At 42.0% G+C, this 21,635-nt stretch overlaps 1 protein-coding gene across 1 annotated transcript; it reads left to right on the plus strand.

The window, feature by feature from the left end:
* Positions 1 to 304: 304 nt before the first annotated feature.
* On the plus strand, positions 305 to 18,404 carry LOC308041382 (rap1 GTPase-activating protein 1-like; the record flags this gene model as incomplete). The annotated part of the gene is made up of 11 exons (XM_080346011.1): positions 305 to 448; positions 705 to 860; positions 5,814 to 5,885; positions 6,168 to 6,254; positions 6,920 to 7,054; positions 8,605 to 8,751; positions 9,988 to 10,091; positions 12,313 to 12,426; positions 17,179 to 17,305; positions 17,388 to 17,490; positions 18,388 to 18,404. The coding sequence occupies 11 exons, from the start codon at positions 305 to 307 to the stop codon at positions 18,402 to 18,404; spliced, it is 1,206 nt and encodes a 401-aa protein (XP_080202137.1).
* Positions 18,405 to 21,635: the final 3,231 nt, after the last annotated feature.

Genomic DNA, 21,635 nt, shown 5'->3' on the forward strand with positions numbered 1-21,635 from the left:
CTGTGGGGTAGCCTGTCCTTTTGGTAGTTCTAAAATACGGTTTGTGTTTCTCAGAAGAATGCCAAATAAAGTAGCTCCTTTGAGGATTCCTGGTTTAGCTTCATAGCTTTTAGCGAGCATGTTCATCAGCAGAAACATTGTGCTGCTTCAGGCAGTGCATTTGTTTTGGGAAGATGTGATGCCCCACTATCAGTGATTTCTTAAAATCACCTTTGATAATATTGATGTACCAAGGTACTGTTACTGATATATTTTCATTTCTTTCCACTTCCTCATCTCTGTCCTGCCTTATCTATGGTGTGGTATGGATTTGCTCAGGTTTCGGGGAGGCTTGGATGTCACTAGATGTCAAACGGGCACTGAGTCAGTGTATACAAATTTCCGAGGCAAGGAGATCATGTTTCCTGTGTCTACAAAGCTGCCCTTCACAGAGGGAGATTCCCAGCAGGTATTGGAAGGGGAACTAAGGAATTCAGCTGTGTGGCTAAGAGGGGAGGGGTATTCAATGTGGGGCTAGTTAGAGGGGCGAATGCCTAATTGCATAACAGTGGGAATTATAGCTGGAGTAATGGTAAAATTAATTGATGAGGGGTTTGGTTCAACAGATGGACTGAAGATGTTAAATAGACTGGTATTTAAGGGCCCATTGTACTGTTCTACTCTTTTTCACCTGCCTTCTCACTTTATTATTTTTCTGTCTCTAGCTTCAGCGGAAGCGTCACATTGGGAATGACATTGTAGCCATCATCTTCCAGGATGAAAGCACACCTTTTGTCCCTGATATGATTGCTTCTAATTTCCTACACGCTTATGTGGTAGTTCAGCTCACTCATGACACAACTGGGGACACTTTCTACAAGGTGAACAGAGCCAATAGATTCCTCTGTACTGATTTGCTGATATTGATCCTTGAAGTGGAAACCTGTTCTTGGGCTTTTGGAAGAGGTGCGGATTCAGCCAGCTGTCATCCTAACAGCTCTGCTTGCACTTTTAGCAAACTTGATCAATATGGAATATTAATGGTATTTATTTCTTTGGATCAATTTTCAGTGAAAGGCAATAATTAGATCTATTACCAGTAGACCTAGAAATCCAGTAGCTGCCACCATCTCTCCTTGCCCTTCACACACTCTCTGTTCTCTGACCAGGAGTCTCCAGTCTGCTATGCTGTTCTCTATTCTATAGGTTCACATAGGTCCTCCCTATTTAGTGTGGTTGCTGCTATTTAGCAATCTCTGTTCATGTTTGTTGAGTATTCAGATTTCATAAATACATTTTTATCTGGATGGGGCTAGGAGGTGAGGCTGACGAAGACCAAGATTCTGGAATGCAAGTGTTTTACTGCAGGACTGCTTAGTGCCTCTACCTAGCAAACAGAAAATGAAAGAGTAATTCAATCAATTTATTAAGAATCTACACATGGAACTAGAATATACTTGTATGTTTTTCAAAGGGGCTGATGAATTTCTGAAGCTTAAAGCTTGGGAATTGAAGCAGGACAAATTCAGATTTTTTGTTGTTGTTGTTGTTTACATCAAAGAGCACAAGGAAAAATTTATGCCATTTTGGGGGATGTATTGCTTGCATCATATAAGTCAGGTAAAACTCATTCACCTAACTGAAAGCTATGTCTGCATTGCTCATGCTGCAGAGCACAGCGCTGAGAGGTTGCCCTGCCGGAGACTGCAGCTCAGATGCAGCTGGTTGGCCTAATCTATGGAATTCAAACCAGCTACATCTGCTTCAGGGGATCCCAGAACAGGATTCCCATCTGTCAGGGAAGTGCTACCTGTTTGGGCCCTCCAGTTGAAAGAAGCTCTACTAGAAAACCAATTCCCTGTCTGCAGCTTTTGCACACAGCTCTTTCACTGTAACATGACTCTGTATGGATGCCTATGTAACTTTATGCTCAACTTTCAGTCATGCTGAGAGAGAAGAAAATATACAGAAGCTCAGGTTCTGTGATGTTTCTATTGTAGAAACATTTTAATCAAAGTGCTATGTCTCGTATTATGTAGAAATGTTGATTTGGTCCTTATGCCTTGGAAATCTACAAGAACACCGAGAATATAAAAATTTGGACAGGATACCCATCTCTTTTCCCACCAACAAGTGTGCTGGGAGTGGAGTAACCACCTTCTATTGTTCCTTGTGCTATGGGGAGCCTGGTATATATGATAGCTTCATATTGATCAGGGACATAGCACAAGGAACATTGATAGCTTCATGTTGATGAGGGGCATAGGGTCCTAGTTCTTGTCTTGCTTTCTGTTTTATAGGGCACAGAAATTTACTGGATTTCATTTAATGACATGAGAAAGAGCTGGGGAAGGTTACCGTTTGTCTTGTCTCTTCCTACTATTGTTTTCATCTTTCCCTGTCTGCAATGCCATTGTTTTGGTTACTGTAATAGGGTTGCCTGTATCATTTAATGAAATAGTCCCAGTCAGGACCCTAGAGCCAATGCAGGATTTTCTGTAAAGGCTTTTCAAAAGGGCGTTTAACTCATTCTGCCTTGAGAGTATTCTAGTACTTAAGAGACTGAAGGAAAATTTTTTTCCATCCATTTTCCCATTTACTTAAGCTTTAGTGCCTTGTGGTTAAATTGGAATATTAATGGCATTTATTTATTTGAATCAATTTTTGCAATGAGAAAATTAAAATCATAGAATGTCCTGAGTTGGAAGGGACCCACAGGGATCATCGAGTCCATCTCCTCCTGTTCCTGCATATGACAACCCCACAGTTCACATTGTATGCCTGATGGCACTGTCTAGTCTTTTCTTGAATATTGACAGGCTGTGACACCTCCCTCGGGAGCCTGTTCCAATGCTCCACTACCCTCTGGGTGAAGAACCTTTTCCTCATATCCAACCTGAACCTCCTCTGGCACATCTTCCTGCTATTCCCTTGGGTTCTGTCATTGGTCACCAGAGAGAAGAGATCAGTGCCTGCCCCTCCTTCTCCCCTTGTGAGGAAGCTGTAGAGCCTCCCCTCTGTTCTGTCCCAACAGATGGGATGAGGGATGAGTTAACTCTGAATGCGACACACGCCCTGACTCAACAGATGAGACCAGGTGTGAGTTAACTGTCGGTTAATTCTGTGCGGTTATGTGAAGTGAATGACAGACAATCACTCCAGGGGTCCAATTCAGTTATGAGTTTTACTAAAAGTATGTGTTGGAATACTAGTTACAGCAAATAGTGGCTTTGCAAAAATAGTTTATGATATCACAGAACTTATCAATACATTAACAGCAAGAGTCCTACTACGAGCCATGTATTGGCAACCATTAGTAGCTATAATATGGGACTTAGAAGAATCCAACAGCAGAGCTTAAGATAATGTTACTCTTATATGTTCAAAAGGAAGAGAGAGAGAAAAAGAGTGGTACAGAGGGAAGGAAAACTAAGGTGTAAGAGAGAGAGAAAGAGAGTAATATATCACCATTCACAGAAGGAGAGACAAAGAAATGGGGGTATAGAAAAAAGGAGAGACGGAAAGAGCAGAGAGAAAGGAAGAAAAAAACAGATGAGGGATCCAGTCACTCTTAGGGCTCCACAGCGTGGATGATGAGATGTGTGTATGCCCTCCGGTGTCCCGCAGCGAGGATGCTGGGGTTTGTAGTTTAGGGGGGCAGCACCCTCCGATGTCTAGTCTAGTTCCCGTGGTGAGGCTGGTGGGCTGAGGGTCCTCAGGATGGTGGATTCCCTATCAGTGCTGTTTTAAGCGAGCTTTTTTTATAGCCCTCCGAGTAGAGAAGAGTCTGCGGGGGAAAGGGGTGACTGCGAAAGATCGACAAGTCTCGACAAATCCGGGGCCATGTTGAAGGGTCTGAGCTTTTCCCCTTTGTTTGCCAAGCTGTGCATATCAGAAGATGGAGCTATGTACCCTCCAGCTCATCCCCCACCTCCAGTATTGGCCAGCTGGCCTGGGCTGTGGCTTGTTAGCTTGTTGTTGATATGTAAATCGCAGTTCACCCTATACTGAATGTGTCATCTCCTGTGGCTGGATGAACTAGTTTCGCTACAATGTTTTCAGCCATGATCCTTATCAATACACAACACCCTCCTCCAGGCTGAACAAACCAAGTGACTTTAGCTGCTCCTCATATGGCTTCCCCTCCAAACCCTTCACCAACTTTGTAGCCCTCTTCTGGACACTCTCCAGTATCTTTTTTTATACCGTGGTGCCCAGAACTGCACACAGTGCTCCAAGTGAGGCCACACCAGTGCAGAGGAGAGCGGGACAATCACTTCCCTGGTCCAGCTGGCAATGCTGTGCTTGATGCAACCCAGGACATGGTTGGCCCTCTTGACAGCCAGGACACACTGGTGGCTCATGTTCAACTTGCTGTTGACCAGAACCCTCAGATGCCTCTCCACGGAACTGCTCTCCAGTATCTTGTTCCCCAGTCTGTATGTACAGCCAGGGCTGCGGTGCCCCAGGTGCAATATCTGGCACTTGCCCTTGTTGAATTTCATGCAGTTGGTGATTGCCCATTTCTCCAATTTGCTCAGATCACTCTGCAGGGCCTCTCTGCATCTGAGAGTGTCAACAGCTCCTCCCAGTTTAGTGTCATTGGCTAACTTAGTATTCCCTCAAGTCCTGTGTCCAAGTCATTTATGAAGACATTGAACAGCACTGGCCCTAAGATGGATCCCTGAGGAACCCCACTAGTGACTGGTCACCACCTGACATAACCCCACTTACTAGAACCCTCTGAGCCCAGCCCATCAGCCAATTACTCACCCACAAGTGTTTTTCCAGCTGTATGCTGGACATCTTGTCCAGGAGGATGCTGTGAGAGACAGTATCAAAGGCTTTACTGAAATCCAAAAAGATCACATCGACAGGCTTCCCTTGGTAAACTAGGTGGGTAACCTTGTCGTAGCAAGAAATTAAGTTTGTTAAGCAGGACTGTGTTGTCATTCAGATGTTTTTCAGTAACTTCTAGAATAATCTTCTCCATAATTTTGCGAGGCACAGATATGATGCTAACATGCCTGACAAAATGCAAGGCAGGATTTTAACTGGTAGATATCTATTGGGAGGGTGTGAGAGGCCTTGTAATTAAGGGTGCTGGCCTATGATGTGAGAAATCTGAACTACCACATCAAACTTGGCAAGAAAAAGCCTGTGAAATATTCTTAATTGCTGTGTGTATCTGGTAAGATAGCTGTGTATAATTACAAGTAAATGGTGTGAAGAGCCAACTGACTATATAAAAACTTCATTACAGTTACTTTTTTGGCATTGATATGTCGGGCAGGAGCACGGTTAAAAAAAAAAAAAGACAAAAAACCACATGGATATCCTTATCTCTTGCTGAGAAAGTGCTTTTGTATGTGTACCATATGTGTCTCAGAGAGGTGGTGTCACTGAGATACTCCCCTCACTGTGCAGTGTAGTTTCACTGAAAATTCTCTGTCAAAAAAAAGAAAAAAAAAAGATCACTATAATCACATTGACAGAGGTTCTTCTAGTGGAGGTAAATCTTGCCGGCTGAATAGAAGCTTTTTTTTTTTTTTTCCAAATATACTGCTTGTTATTAAAGATTTCTAAAAACCAATTCACTTTATTGGTTTTGTTGCTTTTACTGTGTGCACATCTAGCTGACTGAATTTCTGGAAGATAAATCAGCACATTTATTCACTGAGTTCAGAAAGAGCTGGATGCATGGGATAACATATTTGAGTTCTTTTCGATATGTGAATTATTCAGGAGGGATCAGATATACCATAGCAGTCTGAAGGCTTTGATAGTCTCACTTGTGTTATGATACTTATTTTTTCCCCCTTATATTTTTTCAGGTTTCAGTCACAGCTCGAGATGACGTCCCCTTCTTTGGACCCCCTCTGCCAAATCCAGCCATATTTAGAAAGGTTTGTTTCTCTTGTCCACTGTTAGATGGCAGGGTAATATGGTAATATGGTCCCCTTCTTTGGACCCCCTCTGCCAAATCCAGCCATATTTAGAAAGGCTTGTTTCTCTTGTCCACTGTTAGATGGCAGGGTAATATGGTACATACCCTGGAGTTCTGAGTCAGTGTTGTCAGTCTGGCTACATGACTTTGGAGGTCTAAAGAGCAGAAAGGCAGAGCTTTTCTCATGTGATATTTTTATTATTGTTTTCATTTCTAGTCTAGTCTTCATCCTGTTTTGCAGAGTGCAGAGTTTCGTGAATTCCTTTTGGCCAAGCTCATCAATGCTGAGTACAGCTGCTATCGAGCTGATAAATTTGCTAAATTAGAGGTGGGTCTATTACCTTGTTGTTTGCATTAAAAATTATAAAATTATATTACTGCCAGATTAAGAAAATACAGTATAACTTTTTACTTCTTATTTTGTGTTGCTTAAAAAAGGAAGATGAAATGTTATGATACTTGGCTATGTGATACTTCCTTTGTATTTCACAGCAGGTGTGATAGAATATGAACAGGTACCTCCTAATGTAAAGATCTAATCCTCAAGTAAGAGTGGGAATATGATGCATGCATTTTGCTGGAGGAAATTCTGTTTTAGCTGAAACTCAGTATTGTGCTGCAGGATGTGTACTGATCTCACTGATTTTGGTTCAAGGTACTAAAATTCTGTTCCACACTCTGCTGCTTACCTGATCTAGAAAAAAATGCCCTCAATTCATGCCTCTTTTTCATCACCTGTAAAAAAAGTACCGGTGTCCTTTATGACTTGCTTTAGAAAGAGTTTAAAATGGCTAGGTACTATTGTAATATGTTCCATAAAATCTAAACCACTAAAACCACATCTAAAACCACTTCATACTGTTTAAAATAATCTTCATGATGTTTGGTTTTGTTTTTGTTTTTTTAAGACAGACGTGAGACATTGCAAAAACAGGAAAAATAATCCCTCCGCCCCCAATAATAGTTGTGTTTTCATTCCTAATGTTGACGCAGAAAAGAACTCGGAGTGCCCTCTTGGAGAGCCTTTTTGAGGAGCTGCAGCTTCGCAGCCGCAGTATGATGGGGTTGCCCATAGGGGAGGATGACAAGATAGAGAATGGCAGTGGGAGCTTCCTTGAGAATTTCAAGGTGAGCCATAGTGGATTGATTCCTTTACCCAGTTGCTCATAATTTTCTCAAGCTCATTGTGTGTCCCTCCAAGGAATATTCACCCTGCTGGTCAGCTGTGCTTAGGGTGAGACAGAAGAAGTCTTTCAATCCAGCAGCCTTTCTCTAGAGCATCTTCAACTGTCCTTTGCCATATGTCTCAAGAAAAATTTTTCCCCTTCCTGTGCGCCTTTCTACAGAGCTACAGTGTGGCTTAGGGTGGAATTCCTTATTGTCCCTAAGAAATGAAATTCTTTATGCTTCATGCTGTCGTCTAATGTTAGACGACGTGTCACTCCATGACTTACAGAAAAAGGAATGAGTGTTTGCAAGAGGAATAGTAATACCTAGTAGCAAGCAGCTTTCAGTTCCTACAGCATATCTCTTTCACTTAATTTTCCTCATAACTGAAATATTTGCAAGAGCCACTGCAAGAGCGTTTCTAATGTATCTGTGAGTGTACCATCTAGAGAAACTGTGATGCTTTACTTACTCTCTAAAAGTCAGAGATAATTTACTTTCTTTTGTTCAGTGTAGATTACACTTTGTTCTTTTTCTTTTTCTTTTTTTTTTTTTTTTTTTAATCAGGTGGCAGAACTTATTTTAAAAGTGATCAAGATGATACGAGATAGGAAAGTTTTTGTACAAACAGGAAAACTGAGTTTTGAACTGAGAATCTTATATCATTTTCCTATCTACTTTTCCTCTCCCACTTCTGTGGAAGTGCCTCACCACTTCTTTTGTGTAAGTTAGCTGTCTGGACAGAGAAATACATTATTTCTTCAGATGACCATGGTGGGCTAGTTAGAGTTGTTAAGGGCTGTCAAACTAATCCATTTACATATAGTTATATGCGTAGCTTTGGTCAGAACTGGGATGCTTTGATGAGGTGTGTTTTTACATACAATCAGTCTATCCTGCCTTTGCTGCTAAACAGGAATTTCCTACCCATCTGGGTCCTACACTAATTATCCCAAAATGTCCTTTTCTGACTTATAGCAGATGCTGTGATTTGCATGTCATGTAGACATATGACCTTTGCAGAAGGCTGGAAAAGGCTGAGTAAACTCAAAAATAGCTTTTCCAGATGCTGCAGACTTTAGTATGGCTCCTTTCCCTTTGGAACCAACACCCAAGTTCATGCAAGACTGAACCTTACAGTCTTGAACAGGAGTTTGATTTTCTGTTTTGTAGCCTGTACTGGGTAAGAATTCTTCAGATTATGCTGTCTTATCCAATCTGCTGGGATACTGGTAGGGAATCTCTATTTTTTGCAACAGGAAAAGGGAAGTGAAAGTAGAGAATAAACTTGAGGAAGAGATCTCCACTGGCAGTGAGCTCCATGAATTGGCTAGGACCAAAAATGGGTAATATCTAAGATGCTGTCTTCTAGGAATTAGGATTTCTGTGGTTTTGGTGCTGGTTTATCACACCTTTCCACCCAAACTGTGGTACTTTTCCTACTGCTCTACTGTGTGCAGGTCTATATGTGTATCTGTGTTTGTTTGTTTCCCTGCTTCCCCACTGTTCAGCGGGTGATTAGAGGCCGCAGCCAGAGCCTGGATACCATGGGGATATCCATGAGAAAGCAGCAGCCAGCCACCCTGCCCAGCCGCCCAGCTACACCTGGCCTTGCCCTCAGCCAGAGTGTCACCGAGGGCCCTAAGGCCATTGCTGCGGTAAGGTATTTGAGTGGGCTGTAAGAAGAAACCTGGCATACCTTTGTGAGCCATCCATACATTCTTAGTTCTCTTTCCCTATTAGTTTGTCCTTTTGTCTTTCTGTGAATGTCTTTCTGTTGTACAATCCCATCTCACAAGTGGTGACAGCACGTGTTGCAATCTGTTTTGTCTGTGCCTATCTCTAGCCTCAGTTCATGTGTAAACTAGAGCTGAGATTGATGCAGACTGGGAGGAGAAAGCCAAACATGATTCTGCATCAGATATCTATCCTGGATTAGATCCTGTATGTTGCCATACCTTAAAAAAATGCATGTACTGTGGTTTGACTAGAATGGTGCTGTATTCTCATATGGCAAGAGCTGAGAATATAAAGACACTAGATCTGTTCCATTTTCTTCAATTTCACCAATCAGATTCTTTTCTGTAATATAAACAGGTGTGCAATGCTTATTCAAGGTGTGTTTTTGCTGTAAACATAATTTGTATGTTGGGAACAAATAGCAGAGTTAATAAAGTTTGGGGTGAGAAAGAGTGAATATTTCTAGTCACTATCAAAGGCTTTCTTATTTGATAAGGATACCAAACGTATGTGATCAGTGTGAGCATAACAAATCCATGACAAATGTTACCAGAAAAGAATCCATGTTTCTGATACTGGAATTATGGTCACTTTGGCCAAAGTGCATCTAGCTGATTATGGTCTTTGCACTAGTGATGTCAGTATACAGGCAAACTACAAAAACACATCTCTGAGTAAGCCAAGAAGGTTCCTTTCAGTATGGAAATTTATTGGTGACAGTTTCCTCAGTTGTATGCATTCCTTATGTCAGCACAACTAATTCACAGCGTAGTAATGATGAGTTTGCTGCCTCCTTCTCTCCTTTAACTTCTATTTTTCTCTGCCTTCCTGATTCTGCCTCTCCTTCTCTCATCACATGGGGATACCTCCCTTCCTGAGCCTCTTTCTCTGTATAGTGGCTGTGTATCTTGTTCTGACTTTGTTTCTGTATCTTTCAGTCTCTTTCTTGTACCACCTTTGTAAGCCCTAGATTATGTTTCTCACTGACAGAAAGTACTCCTTGCACCAGTGGAGCTGAGCTGTTCTATTGTATTGCAAAGCAAAGGAGAGGATCTGGATCCACATTGCAAACTCTCTTCCATGCTTTCAGTTCTCCACAGTGTTTCCCGTCATGTTTCCCGCTCTCTTTTCTGTCACACTTTCCTTTTTTCTAGTCTTTTGCCTTGCCTGGTAGGAGCCCCTCACGTACTCGAGCTAGCTGGTTCCATGGGCGACGGCGTAGTGCCATTGGCATTGAGAACATACGGGAGGAAAAGAGGTATGAGCCGTGGGAAGATGAGACAAAGACAGAAAAAAAAAAAAAACATAGAAGGAGATGAGAAAGGGGAGATAGAAAGGCATGTATAAGGACAGAAAGGTAATTGACAGGAATGAGTATGGAAATGGAAATGGTTGGAATGGGAAGAAAAGCCTCATTATGAGTTAATGGAGAAATGGACAATTGACAGAAACAAACAAAACAAAAAGGGCTCTTTGTAAAGGAGAATAATCAATATGAGTGGAAGAAGGGAGGAAATGGGTGGAGGAACATAGTAATGTCACTCTTAAATATTGTGCAATATGTTCCAGGACTCCTGGTTCTCCTGTTCTGTATTCATCACTTTCAGATAACAATCAGATTAAAGGCTTCTATTTGGCAAGGGAGAATTGGGTGCTTGGTTGTTTGTTTGGTTTTGTGTCAAAAAGTTCAAATAGACAAAACTTCTGATACCTTGAAAAAAAAGGATTTTCTAAAAAAAGCTTTAAGTCAAAACAAATTAGATGGTGTGAGAAATACTTAAAGGGTAACATACAGGTTCAAGGAGTGATTTGGCATATTTGACAGAATTTTAACCATTCAAAAGTTGTCTGTTAGTCACAAGAGATTTAGTTAAATCAAATTTGTCTCAGTTCTTGCTGAGGCTCCTTTTCAAGATTATACAGAGTTTCAGAAGTCACATGAGTGCTCTGCATCTAATATACATTTTTTCCAGGTGCAAGAATTCCGGGGGACAGCTTACAGACTCAGCGTAAAAGGGGGAAAAAAGCTATCTTTAATGTGGAAAATAGTGATTTCACAACAGGAAGAATTACTACATTTTCCCTTCTAGGTATTCCCTTGGACCTTTCTTTAATGAGATGCCTAGGACCTAATCTGAATAAAAATAGTATAGAATACAGTATAGAATCTTCTTTGAGAAAAATTAAATCTGAGACAACTTCCATGTAACAGTCTAAGCCAACACAGTAGCCATAGCTCCTCACTACTTTGAATAGTTTTGTACCTTATGCAGCTGCACCTGCCAACCCATTACATTGTGTACAACATTATTCACTATCCCCTTAAAAGATCTGTAAAAGTTTTCTACAATAAGGAAAATCCCTAGATTTCTTTTCTTTCTGTTTTGTTTTTGTTTGGTTGGTTTTTGTTTTGGTTTGGTTTTTCCCCTGGCCTTTGCTAGGAGGGAATTGGTAAGTTATTTGGTTTATTTAGCTTTCCTTTTGTTTATTTGTAATCGTATTATAGATATGAGGAACAGTGAGCCTTATCTTGTGTTCTGTGAAAAACTATTTGGTTGATTCTTGAAGGTGCAGTTTAACCGGCAACTGGTCTGTTCTAATGGTTCAATGCCACTGAAAAGCAGTCCCACTAACTCTTTCAACTACCCAATCCTGTCCTATTCCTTGTGATGGCTCAGATGTTCAGTGAACTCTTCATGGAACTGATTCAGCCCATTAATCTAACAGAAAAAGTATCAACTTTCACTGGATTGTCTGCCAGGTTCTGCCATGAACTGGTTCATGGATGAGTCTGATGGGTACCTGGGCTGATGGGAAGTACACTCAGCAAGAATGGGGGAGACTGGAGCAGTCTCTCTGGCAGAAGAGAGATTAACACACTGTGTGTGACTTCACCCTGAAGCTGTAGTTTAATGGTATGCAGGCTCTGACAGCAGAGCTGACCCAGGAGGAACTTTGTGAGCTCCATCACTGAAGCCACAAAACTCACCCAAAAAAACCCTGAGTTTTCCAATCCTTAATTAAACATACCCCACTTTTCAGTTACTTACACAGACAGCTTGCTTCAGAAGTATCTTGACAAGTACTAGTAGCAACAAAACTATTGTAACCCTCCTGAAACAGAAATTTGCTGGATCCTTTTTCTTTGTGCAATAAATACATTAACTCTCTAATCAATCCTAAAACTTTCTAAGACCAATGAAATGGGGAGGGTAGAAGAAAAAGAGGAAGAATTAAAAGAGAGTACAGAAATTAATTTTAACTTTTATATCAATTCAAAAGGAGCTTAAAGCTGGCCATTTCTAATATATTGCCCTCAACAGGTCACATGTGAGGAACCTACTCTTCTCAACACAACTGTACTTTCATGTGTATATGAAAGATCCAGCTTTGTAATTGTGGCTGGTAAGAAAGTGTTAGAATAGATAGTAGTTAACTCTGACCATGGGGTACAGCTGGTTTCTATTTTTTCCCAACAGAGGCACTGCAGAGAGGATACGGAAGGTGCTGGACAGTCCAGGAACTTTCTTTGACCTGAAGTCTGATGGATCCTCCAGTCCCAGCTCTCCAGAATTCCCCAGGAGGATAAGCAAGTGAGTTGAAAATAATTTTAGTATTTGAAATACACTCACTGTGTCTGGTATTGACTTAAGCATGGTGCATGTCTTGCTCTCTTGGAGGATTTACTAAGACTGTCCACATCAGGCATTGCAGTATCTTAAAAGTTGTATGTCTGGCCATGGAACAGTAATTCAAGCATGCAAGTAAGTAAGTCAGCTTTCTTAAACAGCCAGTGAATAAAGATTGAACCATTTAAAGGTGATTTGGCTGTATCTTTACTGTAATGTTAGTTTGCATCCAACAGGATACACAAAGCCCTAGCAGTTCAGTTGTCCATGCTTACTCATGTATTTTTTTCCTCTGTAGTTTGCTCTGGGTTGATTTTGGAGCTTCATGGAGAAGCTTGGACAAGGGTTTGTTGGAATGTTGAGTTGTGTTCAAGTTCTGCCCCTTCAAGCAGGATTCACGCTGCTGCTCCAAACCAGTCTGAACTACTAGTCTGTTTTCAGTCCCCCTAAAGTGTTACAGTGGGGTTTCATGTGTTGCACCTAAGTTTCATCGCTAAAGTACGCCATACCATACCTAGTGTACTCTTGCAAAATACTTCACGTGGTAGTCTGCAAAATAGTTCTTCAGTTTCTGGTGGTCAAAAACTATATAAAAATGTACTTTCCTGGTAGTGCATCTTTGGTGTTGCTAAGCTGCATTATGCTGGGATGTGATCCTATCTAGGATACTTCAGGACTTAATGGAAACTATACATTTACATTTACAAGATTCCAGAGCAGCCTGTCTCTAAATCCAGGACTGCAGCTGACTTTCTGGAACAGCTTGCCACACCTGATTTTTTTCATGAGAACTTGGATGAGACCTGTGGCAAAAAGGGCACTGAGTACTTTGTAGTAAGGCATGTCCCTTTCTCAGGACTGGGGCTGCTCTAGGAAACTTTCGGGAAATGCTCTAGAGCCAGGCCTCTGTGTTGCTCCAGGTGCCAAGTCTGATAAGGAAGGGCCTTCCTTCCAGGTAGATCCAAAGTTCCATAAGAATTGCAGGCTGGTGACTATCTGCAGTAGTTCAGCTGTGCGACTACCCAAAATGTTGTCACAGCCAAGGTGCAGAGTTCTGGTAAATATGTTTTTGTGATACTAGTTTTTGGTTTAGGTGGGTGTCCAAAATTTTGGTGGAGGATGAGAGCACAGCTAGGAGATATAGACCATTTAAGATGCTAGCTCTGGCAGCAAAGGATAAGAGAGAATGCAGGACATGGAATCACTGATTGGTCAGCAACTCCTTCCAGCCTTACCACATTATTCTACCTCCCCATCCTCATACTGCCTGGGACCTTGTTAATGAATTAGAGGTTCACACGTGAAGGACTCTTGCTCTGATTAGGCAGATGAAGTAACCTTGCATAATCAGCAAGAATTCTGCCTAGTAAGAAAACATCTCATAATTTGGTTAGTCCTGGTTAGCATACTGTAGAATGTGTGCATGTCCTGGAAGAAAATGATGAAGCTTTCTTGACATCTGTTCCTGATTTCTACATTTGATGGCGGGCTTCATCCACTTCCCAGCCCCCAGTGTCTATTCATCAGCTGAGGTGAACCAGATGCAATGGCTGTTTCAAATTGATATGACATGCTTTCAGAGAGCAAACATACCATGGGATTTCACTGACAATACTTGCATGAATATTGTTTATGCACATGAGGCATGACCTGTACGATTTGGCAGTCTATTTCTGTCACCAGGATTCTCTCTGAGCATCTTTTTCCAGTCCTGGATCCAAAACCACTTGTACAATCACCAGAAGAAGTCTTTTCACAGTTGTGGTAGTTTAGCTCTTTCCTGGACAGTTTGTTTACAAGGTGGGATGTAACATGGAGTTTAGTACAACTGGTGATTAGCCAGAGTTAGAGTTGTAATTTCAGAGTTAGGGACCAGCCCATGTACAAGTCATAGCTTCTGCATCATAGCTGGGACAGGGAATCAAGGACATGGAATTCCACCACATAGAGCGCACTATATTCGCCAAAACAGTATTAGCACATTATTGCAGTAACAGTCTAGGAGTTTAATTCTAACAGGCTATCTCAAAGATAGTTCTACTGAAATAGTATTGTTCATTAATTGTGAAGCCACAAATCAGGATTGTGATATAGGCATATTTCTAATGCAAAAAGAGTTCCAGCTGGTTCTAGAGCAATTTCTGCAGCCCATATTAAAAATGTCATCCCTGGCAGTATGTCAATCAATCCGCTCCTGGTTCTCCCCAGGGAGTAGTGTCACAGGAAATTTCTCTGTCACAAAAATGTTCAGCATGTTGCTGCTGGTCTTAAATAATAATTACAGATTCTAGACCGAATCAAACCCTTAGTCCATGTTGTGCTAAAACCAAGCTGGAAATAATGTAAAGGGAACACAGATTAATTCTTTTACAGTAGCGCTCTCTTTCCTCACATGCTGATTGCCAACACACCATTCTGCAGTGATTAGCTTGCAGTCCATGAAACTGCATTGTTCAGTTGGGCTTCTCTACCACGTGCAGGGACAATTACCCTTAGTTTTTCTGCTTTACTGTCCAGGTAGGCTTCCAAATAATCCTTCTTCCCATGGGACAGACTTAAAAGAATGAACCCCGCCTAAGTAACCACATAGCAAACCTCCTCAGGATCAGATGGCTTTCTGGGTTGCATCTGAAAAATCAAGCACTGTACTGTGTACATCCAAATCCTAGGAAAAGTTTTTTTGTGTTTTCCATCCTTAGACTCATCTGAGTAGGGACATCAAGCCAATCAAGCGCGGACCAGATGCTTCTCTGTCATTGGTTACCTACTGAAGATACTGGCAAGACTTTTGGGGTGAAATGAGAGCCTTGGCTAAGAGGAGCATGAACTTACTTAGAGGACCTCAAGGACTGTGGAGAGACCAAGTGGCACCATGTAATGCTCCACTGGCAGTTCCAGGAGCAGGAGTCCTGGGAAAGGGACGTGTCCAGATAACTTCTATTGGAGCATTTTGGCTCTAGCCCATTCCCATTGCCCAGTTAGCAGCCATTGAAACAGCCTCTACTAGTGATGAGGGAAAGAGGCTGCTGCTGAGTGCCTCTCCTTCTCTTCCCCTCCCCTCTTCTCAGATGAGCCAGAAGAGAACAGCTTGGCCTGCAGAAGGCAAGAGCAGACAAACATCTTTCCACCTCTGTCTCTGCTGTCTTTGGATGACATAGGTCAGTAGGTGAGGATGGAGAAACCTGCTGAGGAAGGATGCTGAGAAGGAGATACTTTGTAAAAATCTGGGCTCTAACTCACTTAAATTCATGTTATTGATTTGCTCTGCCAATAGAGAAGCATGTTGGTCTTCATTTCCTCCAAAATATATTTCCTAACCTCCTGAGGAAATACCTTTGGCCTATATTGGCCCTGTCTTTACTGTTCTCCCTGTTGCATGCTGGCATGTGATATGCCTGGGACTTTAGGTTTCATTACTGCTTGTAGGTCAAGACTGGCCACATTTTGCAGTGTTTCTGAAGGAATAAACATATTTAGTATCTTGAAGGTGTCTTATCTTTCTTGCCTCTCCTAGCTTTTTTGGGTTTCTTAACATTTTTAAGCACTCATCTCTCTCTTATTGGCTGATCTCTTCTGCAGGCAGTGAGTATTTCACCATAAATGTTAGGTTTACATGCACAGTGCACCTTCCACCATGTGAGCTTATCAGCCTCATGAACTGCTCTGTCTCCTAGATGACTGTAAGCAGTGGATCTCAAATTCTGAGCTGGGAGAAGCTGACCTAAAGGGTCCTTTTTGACAGATATGAAACATGGTATATATCATGGCTATCTCAGTGACCATGACATTTGAGAGAGTGGCAGTCAAGTGATCCAATAGATTTTGTTTTGAATGTTCCTATTGTAATGGCCCTGTGGGAGCTAAAAGTCTAGTGGGATGGACCTACAGGAGCCTGGCTACTGGCAGCTGTGCACATACAAAATCACCAGGAAGGGCATCCTCACCTAGGTATGTTCCTATCTGTAAGCAGGAGGACCTTTCTGACATGTCTGTGCAAGAGCTTGACACTCAATCCTAATGGCTTGGCACTGAGACATCCTAAAATAATGCAGATCTCAGTAATTTGTTTGTGCCTTCCCATTGCTTCCTTGAATTTTCTTAGTTAATAATTCTATAATACTGGTTAATGTCTCTAAGTTTTCCTTACTCCTCCTGTTAAAACTGTCTGGAAACATAGCAGTAACAATTCATAAGCTCTATGACATGGAAAGTGTGCTTTTATAGCTTCCTTGTACTGTCTGGAATTTCACCAGACCAAACACAATAGGCTGAGAGTGGATGTGGGTGGCCGAGGCTGGGTAGTGCCTTGCCTTTATACTCAGTTTAACACCTCAACATGTTGTATTTAGGCTTCTAAAATCTCTAATCTCCAAAGTGAAGGCATCTGTTGATTTTAATGAATGTCTAGAGGTTAACAGTGCTTAAATGCAGGTGGTTTGACTCACTCTGCTTGAAGACACTTAGGTCTGTGACTTAAAAATTCAGTCTTGTCCTTTGATTATAGTTATCCAGCATGGAAACAAGAAGTGGTGTTTCTACTAAATGAAGTAGCAACTAGAAATTAAGGAATGCAAGCCAGTTCACCAGAATTGGAAAAACTAGCTGTGGATGAATAATTTCCTGTTGCTGACTACTATATGATAAAGTTATGTCACAAAAAGTGCAAGCCTATGTGTAACAATAAGCCTGATAATGTTGAATGCTTACATTTCACAGAATGCTCAGGAGTCAGACTTCAGGATACTGCGTGATGCAGCCATTCTCACGTTCTTCATCCAGTGTAAGCAGTTGTTGTAGTAGTTTGAGGGAAAATGAAACATCTGAGGAAGAGGAGAATGACAGGGTGGGTGTATGAACTCTAACAGGCTACCCTCCCTGATTTTACCAAGTGCTTTATTAAAACACATCTTCTTTGCCCTCTCCAGGAGCTGAGGTGCTCCCTTAAGGGCCTTCCAAAACAGGATTCAAAGGTTCAGACTATGTGGCTGGATGACAGTGACTGCACACCCAGTACTTCCAGCTCACCAGGTAAAAAAGAAAGAAAGAAAAACAGAAAAAATCCTCTGGTTATGCTTCTAGAAACATATGTGATGTTGAGCTACAATCATTTTGGAAAATCTTTCGTATGCCATCCTTGAGATTTGGGAAAGCATAGGTAGATAATAGGCTGAGAGAAATGGGAGAGAAGCCAGCATGCAAATCCTAATGGGGAATGGAGAATGGGAAGTGTGTTCCAGTAGCATGAATAAATATTGCTGTACACACTGCAGAAGGAGCTACAGTAGATTGCAAAGAATGAGTGTGTTCCTGTGTGAGTGTGTTCATGTGTTTCTATGGAGAACAAGCAAGAACAGAACAAGCAAGGGCTCAGTTAGCTTTAATTTTCTTAGGACAGTCTCAAGATGATATTCGAAAGAAATTACAGAAACTGGAGGGGGCACAATTACGAGATCTGGATGTTATGTTAGAAACAGCCTGGAAAGTTAATAATAAGAGAGAAAAGGAACAGTCAAGGCATTATCAGCAAGACCTGTTGTCCAAGGACAAGGTGGGGGAGTAGGAACAGGAGTCCGTGGTAGATGAATTAGAAACGGTCAAGGGCGTGGTTTTTGGAATGTTCAGGGAATTCCTTTGGGACCTGTTGTAAAGCTTGGTTCAAATCAATGTGCTTATTGTAAGCAGCAAGGACACTGGAAAAACGAATGCCCGAACTGTCCCGGTTCCATGAGTTGGGTACCAAATGCAGTAGGAAATGCAGTACAAACTATGGTGCTGGGGGAGTATAGTAATGACAGCTGACTATATGAAAGCACAAAAATGGATACCCAGAATAAGGAGCCCTTAGTGACGGTACAAGTGGGAGACGAGGATGTGAGATTTTTTGTGGACACAGGGGCTACCTATTCTGTGCTAAATTCCTTACAGGGAACAGTAGGTCATAAAACGACAACGATTGTTGGTGCCACAGGGAAGGAAGAAGTACGGCCATTCCTACAACCCTTAGATTTGTGTTTTGGAGGAAAGGAATTAACCCACAAGTTCTTATATGTTCCAGACTGTCCAGTTTCCCTTTTAGGACGGGATTTATTGACCACATTGGATGCCGTAATAACATTTGAGGATGGAAACCTGGTAATGAAAATTCCAGAATCTAAGGTAGGACAAATTCTGTTATTAAAAGAAAACCTGGTAGTGAAAATACCACAAGCAGTGGAGGAGGCTGTGATGGACTGACATACCTGGGAAATCAAAACCAGCCCAGCCTGTAAAAGTGGAACTGAAGGAAGATGCCAAGCCAGTACAGTTGAGGCAGTACCCACTGAAACTAGAAGCTAGGTTAGGAATAGTACCTCTAATTGAAAAATTCTTGAAATATGGTATTCTAGAGGAATGTGAATCAGAATATAATACTCCAATTTTTCCAGTAAAGAAACCTGATGGTAGTTATCAATTAGTCCAAGATTTGCGGGCTGTAAACCAGATCACTAAGGACATTTATCCGGTAGTTGCAAATCCATATACCTTGTTAACATCTGTGAAAGAGAAATATAAATGGTTTACTGTACTTGATTTAAAAGATGCCTTCTTCTGCATACCCCTTGACCATGAAAGCAAAAATTCCCATTGCCTTTGAATGGGAAAATCCACACAATGGGAGGAAAACTCAATTAACCTGGACACGCCTTCCACAAGGGTTCAAGAATAGCCCAACCATCTTTGGAAATCAACTAGCCAAGGAACTCGAGGAATGGACTACAAAAGGTCATATCATGATCCCTCGACAATGGTATTTGTTGCTACAATATGTAGATGATATTCTGATTGCGACTATGGGAAAAAGGATAGAAGTGTTTGTATCCCATATGGTGACAACAGTATTGGAACAAAAGGGGGGCCATTGGCTTTCCTCAAGCAGAATGATGAAATACCAGGTAATTCTGACAGAACAAGATGATGTTGTTCTAAAAATTACTAACCTAATGAATCCTGCGGAGTTTTTGGGTGCAGGTACTGAAGAAGGAGATCTGGAACATGATTGTGTGGAAGTCATCGAATACACCCATGCAAGTCGTCCTGATTTGAGAGACACCCCGCTGGCAGAAACTGACTGGGAACTCTTTACTGACGGCAGTAGCTTTGTGGAAAGTGGAGTACGGTATGCAGGGTATGCGATCACTACTGTCAAGACAGTAATTGAGGCCAAACCCTTACCACCAAACACCTCAGCACAAAAAGCGGAATTAATCGCCTTGACTAGGGCATTGGAACTCAGTGAGAACAAGAAAGGTAACATATGGACTGACTCAAAATATACTTTCGGAGTTGTTCATGTACATGGAGCCTTTGGAAAGAGTGGGGACTGCTCTCTTCACAAGGAACAAACATTAAATACCAGAAGGAAATACTGAACTTGATTAATGCCATTCAGAAACCATCACAAGTTGCTATAATGCACTGTAAAGCTCATCAAAGTGGAACATTGAAAATTATTGGGGGAAATCAGCTTGCTGATCAAACAGCTCCGTCGGTGGCACGGCAAGTGAGAACAATGGTGGGTCTTGTCTCCCAGAAGGTAAGAGCAATTGATTTATTACCTTCAGAGCCACCTAAATATTCCATAGAAGATGAAAAACTTGTAAGTCTAGTAAGAGCCAGCAAGAATAATTCTGGGTGGTATGTAACCACCAATGGACAAGTTGTGGTGCCAAGCACTATTATGAGAGGAATACTTCAGACAGAACACCAGAAGTGTCACTGGGGTGCAGAAGCATTGGTAACTTATCTAAGGAAACAAATTATCTCGGTCCAGATGTTAACAATGGCAAAGTCTATTACAGCTAAGTGTGAAATTTGCTTGAAAAATAATCCTCTAGTAAAAAGAAAAATAGAAATGGGGAAAATTAAGACAGGCATGCAACCCGGGGATTATTGGCAAATAGATTACACGGAACTCCCCAGAACTCGTGGATATAGATATCTACTCGTTGTGGTGTATACCTTTTCTGGATGGCCAGAAGCCTTCCCTTGTCACACCAACCAAGCAAAAGAAACTGTGAAATGGTTATTAAAAGAAATAATCCCTAGATTTGGGGTACCAATAGGAATATCATCCGATAGGGGGCCCCATTTTGTGGCACAACTGATAAAGGAGGTTAGCAGATGTTTAGGGATTCATTGGCATCTGCATACTCCCGGGAGGTTTTCTCGGTAAGGACCAGCTGATTGTTTCCAGAGTTTAAGGTGTTTAGGTGCAGAGGGTTCTGTTTCCGAAGGTGCAAGACACGACACATCCAATTCTAAAGCGTTACTGCTACTGTTTTCTATAGCCATACACGTGCCCTCCGGTGGCCACTGTACTTCACTAGGCAGGTCATATTCAGGCCAGCGGCGAGTACAATATTCAGTTAATTTCTTTTTACTCATTGATTGTCCGAATCCACCCTCCTTCCAATGTTTCAACAGGCAATCTAATGGTGACATCTTTGTATTGCACGTATCAACACAGAAGGATATAGATAACTAACACAGAAAGATAACACAGGTAACTTTACCAGAACAACAGTAAACACGGATCAAATCACCAGTTTCAACAGTAAATACAGATTAAATCACCAGAACTACAGACCAGGTGCTGAGCAGCACTAATAACCAGACCAGGTGCACACAAATTACCAGACCAGACCAGATGCCGAGCCCGCAGAGGTTTCCCTCTGTCTGACGGACGGCTGCCTAGGCAATACCCCGGGAGCTCCCTGCCCAACCGAGCGTGGCTTTCGCTGCGTCTGACCAGCAGGCTACCAGATGCCTGACCAGCAGGCTACCAGACCAAAACCAGACCAGGTGGGTAGCCAATAATCCAGATAAAGCACCTTCTTACCAGTCAGAGGTCCGTCATGAGCAGCAGAGGGTCAGTCGCATCCGATGCACTCCCCAAGAATACCTCGGTGCTAGCCGGAGCAGGATCGAGACGTGACCCACCTCAGCAGCCCACGACGTCCCACCTGGGTCGCCAAAATGTTAGCAATAAGGACACATAACCACAGGCGTAGTTATATGCGGTGCTTTATTTCAGCGCTGGGAAACCAGGGGTTCACACCCAAAGCTGGCTTCCCTGCTCAGTTTATGTTACACAGTATTTATACAGTCCATTCACATACATATTCGTATATTCA

The sequence above is a fragment of the Nesoenas mayeri genome (genome assembly GCF_963082525.1).
Source record: "Nesoenas mayeri genome assembly, chromosome: 1".
NCBI lineage: Eukaryota > Metazoa > Chordata > Aves > Columbiformes > Columbidae > Nesoenas > Nesoenas mayeri.